General features: G+C 31.5%; 2 protein-coding genes across 2 annotated transcripts in view; both read right to left on the bottom strand.

Moving 5' to 3' along the window:
- Positions 1 to 1,651: 1,651 nt before the first annotated feature.
- The window catches only part of LOC135221361 (putative neural-cadherin 2), a 559,152-nt gene continuing 554,485 nt past the window's right edge, over positions 1,652 to 6,318 (bottom strand). The window contains exon 12 of the mRNA XM_064259162.1: positions 1,652 to 1,924. Coding sequence (XP_064115232.1) covers positions 1,652 to 1,924 — 273 coding nt within the window. The remainder of the gene's footprint in view (positions 1,925 to 6,318) is intronic.
- Positions 5,314 to 6,318, bottom strand: part of LOC135221588 (putative neural-cadherin 2) — a 21,500-nt gene continuing 20,495 nt past the window's right edge. The window contains exons 7-8 of the mRNA XM_064259277.1: positions 5,508 to 5,818; positions 5,314 to 5,319 (exon numbers count right to left, since the gene is read on the bottom strand). Coding sequence (XP_064115347.1) covers positions 5,314 to 5,319; positions 5,508 to 5,818 — 317 coding nt within the window. The remainder of the gene's footprint in view (positions 5,320 to 5,507; positions 5,819 to 6,318) is intronic.

Here is a 6,318-nt window from a genome sequence, read left to right as displayed (position 1 = left end):
CAAGAATCTATCCACTAAAAAGCGCTGGAATTTCCCAAGGACTAGGAATCAAACAGGAATAGATTAAATCTCATAAAAATAAGACCTGACCGAATTTCCATAACCCCGAACCATCCCAATATCCACATTATTTATGGGGTAATTTATATTGTGCTTCAAGAATAGGGCGTCAATTACTATTTAATGAGATGTCGTAATTTACTTTGTCATTTAAAAAAAGTGTAAGAGTTAATTCCTTCATTTCATTGGGGGTCGTTTCTATTCTAGGGCGTTCCTAATAGAATTGTCAGATAATATAATATTATATTTTTTTTCACTATTAATTCTGGTTCTGATATATGTGTTGTAATTGTTCTTTACCTTCAAGAATCGAATTTCATTAATGTTGGTTATTATGCGGATTGGGGGCGGGGGATTGATGAGGTACTTTGCCTAAGAGCATAAGAAATAAATACTAAAGAATTTAAAATAACACATTTCTGTAAATGTGGATACAACATACACTTGCACATTTATATGTGTCTATGTATGTAATGTATGTATGTATATATATATATATATATATATATATATATATATATATATAGATATATATATATATATATATATATATATTACACACAATTTATACAAAGGGGATAAATTCTATGTGGCCTTTAAATATATTTCAAGACGTGTTTGTATTATTTCGTCAATTGATAAAAATCACCCAGTAAATCTGGTATATTGAAAATACGTTTAAATGAGATGTCACTTATATTTTGATACGTTTGTATCTGCGAATTAATCATTTTTTGTAGCGTTTATTCTTTAGTCTTTTCAGTGTCATTCTATCTCTTTCTTGAACGAATACATTCAAGCCCTCTAGGCCTGTAAAAATATTTCTTTTTACGATGCTATTCTGGTAAACTTTATATTAAAAAATCACGTATTCTAGACCATTAAGAGTTTTTCTTTTTAAAAGGTTAACCTGATAAACATTATATTAAAAACCAAGTATTCCAGACCATTAAAAGTTTTTCATTTTACGTACAATGTTAATCTGGTAAATTTTCAAAAAAAGAAGAAAATAAAACAAGCCTTCCAGACCCATAAAACAATTTTTTTTCTTTTTATAATGTTAATCTGGTATGTAAGGTTTAAATAAAAAAACAAGCCTTCCAGATCATAAAACCAAAATCTTTTACAATGTTAATCTGGTAAATTTTTTATAAAGAAATTTAAAATAACAAGCCTTCCAGACCATAAAAACCAATTCCTTTCACAATGTCAGTCTGGTAAACCTTACTTAAGAAAAAAGCAAGCTTTCCAGGCCATAAAAACCAATGCTTTTCACAATATCAATCTGCTAAACTTTAAATTAAAAAAAGCAAGCCTTTCAGATCATAAAAAAATATTTCTATTAAACTGTACATAAAAAACACCACTCGCCAAACGAGATCAATTCGGTGGTTATCATCCTGCGTCAGCAAATGAGCAGCAATTACCCAATTACGGGGCCTCTAATTCTTGAAACCTGATGAATTACGTTAATGGCCTTTCTTTGATGTGCGGCAGCTTTGATTCTATATTAAAGGCCTCCTGAATTAGTCGTTCTCAAAAATGCTGTGAAGTTATACTGCCTGATGACTTCATGGAATCATGAGAGAAGTCATAAGCTTGCAAAAGGACACTTCGAGTCGAAAAACACTCTAAAGCGCTCTAAAACAACAACCCCCAACTCTACCTGAAGGGGCAATGAGATGGAAGCCCTCGAAGCCGCTGAGGATGGGTCGAGGGGGTCCACCAGCACAGGGAAAGAGGAATCGAAACCGACTGTCGACGGCTCCTCTATGCCCAGGTCCTCTTTGTTACCTGCTCGTTTGCTCACCACACCTGTGTGAGGGTTCTCCACTCGGACTGTCAGGTTCGTTGATTTTTCCAGCTGGAGGGAGTGAAACGTTGTGGTATTATTATTATTATTATTATTATTATTATTATTATTATTATTATTATTATTATTTTTATTATTATTATTATTATTATTAGTTACTGGAAGTGTCAATAGTATCGTATCTGTTACGTGAATAATTATTATTTTAAGAATAACGAAGTCAGTGTCACTGGGTAAAAAGATATTATTATTATTCAGAAGATGACCCTTAATCATTATTAGTATTATTATTCAGAAAAGGACTTTTTTATTTATTTATCTATTTATTTATTATTATTATTATAATTATTATTATATTATTATTATTCAGAAAGGGAATTTATTTATTATTACTATTATTATTCAGAAGATGAACCTTAACCATTATTAGTATTATCATTATTCAAAAAGGACTTCATTTAATCATTATTATTCGAAAGATGAACCTTAATCATTATTAATATTATTATTATTCAGAAAAAGACTTTATCATTTGTATTATTAATACTATTACTCAGAAAATGCATCCGATTCATATGGAACAAGCCCACCACCAAAAGGGCCACTAAACGTCGAGTCAAAATGTCTCCCGTATGCCGATTGGACATATATACTTCGACTCAAAAAAAGTTTTTTTTTTAAATTCACGGAAAAATACTTATAAGCCTACCAGCCGAAACTTTTGAATCACGCGCCTTGGGGATACTGGAGTTGACGGATCAAGGCGGTTGTTTTGTTTACAAATCGTTACGCAGGCGCGAATTTCTTTCTTATCGCACTAAAAAGTATCAGTGACACATCTCAAAAATTATTTCATCACTTTGACATAATTTTTGCACCGTTTTATTTTATCCTTTACATGAATTATTATATATGAAAATGTGCGCAATTTCATTTAGAAAACAACAACAACAAAAAATACTCATGATTGTAGCTTTATCAGTTTTGAAATATTTTCATATAAATAACGATAAGTGCCAAAATTTCAACCTTTGGTCAACTTTGACTCAACCGAAATGGTCGAAAAACGCAATTGTAAGCTAAAGCTCTTATATTCTAGTAATATTCTATCATTTTCCTTCATTTTGCAACAAATTTGACGTCTCTAGCATAAACATTTCGATTTATGGGGAATTTATGAAAAAACTTTTTCATTACGTCCGAGCGGTAACTCTTTCCGATAAATTTTTTTTCGTGCGCTTGTCCTAATGTTTGCACCATTTTAAATTGCCGTACATAAAGTTTTATATGAAAATGTGTGCAATTTTATGCACAATACAACTAAAAACAACCCATGGTTGTAGCTTTTATGAGTTTTGAAATATTTTCATATAAATAACGATAAGTGCAAAAATTTCAACCTTCGGTCAACTTTGGCCCTACCGAAATGGTCGAAAAACGCAATTGTAAGCTAAAACACTTATATTCTAGTAATATTCAATCATTTACCTTCATTTTGCAACGAATTTGAAGTCTCTAGCACAATATTTCGATTTATGGTGAATTTATGAAAAAAAAAAACATTTTCCTTACATCCGCGCGGTAACTCTCCGAAAAAAATCGAAATAAGAAATTTTTCTTGCGATTGTCGAAATGTTTGAACCATTTAAAATTAGCCGTTACATAAAGTTTTATAAATGAAAATGTGCGCGATTTCATGTAGAATACAACAATAAACGATTGAAGGTTGTAGCTTTTCTCTTTTTCGAAATATTTGCATATAAATCAGGATAAATAGAAAAAAACCATGTTCGGTCAACTTTGACTCTACCCATATAGTAATAAAACGCAATTTTAAGCTAAAACTCTTACAATCTAGTAATATACAGTCATTTATCTTCATTTTGAAATAAATTCGAAGTGTCTAGCACAATATTTAGATTTATGGTGAATTTCTAAAAAGAACTTTTTCATTACGTCCGAGCGGTAACTCTTCCGATAAATTTTTTTCGTGCGATTGTCCTAATGTTTGCACCATTTTATATTTGCCGTTACATAATCATATAAATAACGATAAATGCAAAAATTTCAACCTTCGGTCAACTTTGGCACTACCGAAATTGTCGAAAAACGCAATTGTAAACTAAAACACTTATATTCTAGTAATATTCAATCATTTACCTTCATTTTGCAACGAATTTGAAGTCTCTAGCACAATATTTCGATTTATGGTGAATTATGAAAAAAAAAAAAACATTTTCCTTACGTCTGCACGGTAACTCTTCCGAAAAAAAATCAGAAATTTTTTCTTGCGATTGTCGAAATGTTTGAACTATTTAAAATTAGCCGTTACATAAAGTTTTATATATGAAAATGTGTGCAATTTCATGTAGAATACAACAACAAAAGATTGAAGGTTGTAGCTTTTCTCTTTTTCGAAATATTTGCATATAAATCCCGATAAATAGAAAATTCACGTTTGTTCAACTTGACTCTACCCACCCCTATAGTACAAAAACGCAATTTTAAGCTAAAACTCTTAACAATCTAGTAATATAGTCATTTATCTTCATTTTGAAACAAATTCGAAGTGTCTAGCACAATATTTAGATTTAAGGTGAATTTAAAAAAAAACTTTCTTTTCCTCCTCGCGCCGATTCGCAGCCCCAAATCTCCGAAATGCGTACGTCGCATTCTCCTAATATTTGCTCCTTTTCATATTAGGCGTTTTATAGAGTTTCATATATGAAAATGTGCGCAAATTCATGAAAAAAACATAAAACAAAAATATTTGAAAGTTGTAGCTTTTCCTATTTTTGCAAAATATTTTGCTATAAAAAATATATATAAAATAAAAAAAAAAAAAAAAAAAAAATTTCGACATTCGGTCAACTTCAACTCGTTCTAAATGGTCTAAAACTGCAATTATAAGCTAAAACTCTTACAGTATCGTAATATTCAATCATTCTTCTTTGTTTGTGAAAACAAGTTGGAAGTATCTATAATAATAATTAGATTTATGGTGAATTTTTTTGAAAAAAAAAACTTTTTTACCCCCCACGTTACGAATTCATGCATGCATCATTTTTGTGATAATATTTTTTTCTGTGTTTGCTTTCGATTGTTTTTACAATGTGTTACATATCAAAATGATTGTAATTCATGTACAACGATAAAAAAGTAACTCTTAGCTTTAAACCGTTTTTCGCACAGCTCGATTTGAATACAATTATGTATGAATTTTTTTTTTGTCGCTACCATATACACATTATTTATATGATAATGATATTTTTTTTATTTCTGATGGTTGCCTACTAAACTTCAGGCAATAAAAAAAAAGGAGCCAAAAAAGAACTCTTAATCTTGAAAACTAAGCACGCTGTGATTTTTTTGAAAAAAAAAATTTTCCGCTTCCTGCTCACTTCCAAACCCGCCTCGGCATACAGGAGACGTTTTGGTTTCTAGGGCTTCGGCGTAAGAGGGTTATAGAGTTCATTGAAATGAAGTAGCATAAGGCAATAAGAAATACAGAGAAAATAATAAATTAACAAAGTAAACAAAAAAAAACATAGATTTAAAAGTATGTAAATTATTAAAATACAATAATTATTTTAGGGGAATTGTGGGACCTATTTAGACAGGTATCCAGGCACACCTGATCGAATGAAGACCAAGAATCCCCTGCAGTTTGACGGGATTTCATGAAGTGCCCGCCATTCTCCTTGACGCTGAGCCAGACGCCACGTCGACGGATGGGGACAGAGGCCACGGGGAGGTGCGTGCCAGGATGAATACAGTGAAGACGAGGAAGGGAAAGACGCAACCGTGCTGAAGGATTTGGGGCTCGGAATGGCGTCGTTTGGTCCGTGAAGTCGTAAAACACCCTGGTCACTCCTATATTCTTCACTTCCTCTTTAACTGCTTCGCTCACAGCTCTATTAACCGTCCCAAGATTCCACCTCCTTTCTGCTCCAGGCAAAAAAAAAATAAATAAAAAATAAATAAATAAACAAAGCCTGTCACCACTAGAATGATTCGTATCCGAACTCAAGACAAGACAGACATTCATTTATTATTACCCGTCATTTGTTAATGAGTCTGATGCTGGCTATTAAGATCAGTGAATTTTCTATTAACAATTAGATGACGTTAGTGAAGGATTGCTTTCCAACGCTAATCACAGACAGAAAATTCTTGTACTGCGACGTCCGCATCTCTTATTCGTAGCCACTTTCTTTGCGAATATTCAATCTTTATTATTCTCCTCTTCAATTATTTATATAAAGATTTATTATTTAGAAGCAATATTTGAGGATGTGAATCAGTTCGATGGGAAGAAGGAAATAGTTAGAGGGTAATATTACGAAACCTTTGATATTAGATGAGACATGGGATACATATTACAAGAAATAACCTATAAAAATGAAGGATTAATTTTTCAAAAATATCGATGATGTCACGAAGAA

Source organism: Macrobrachium nipponense, chromosome 2 (assembly GCF_015104395.2).
Source record: "Macrobrachium nipponense isolate FS-2020 chromosome 2, ASM1510439v2, whole genome shotgun sequence".
NCBI classification, from domain to species: domain Eukaryota; kingdom Metazoa; phylum Arthropoda; class Malacostraca; order Decapoda; family Palaemonidae; genus Macrobrachium; species Macrobrachium nipponense.
Note: the sequence above shows the minus strand (reverse complement) of the source record. Positions and strands in the feature narration are given on the sequence as shown.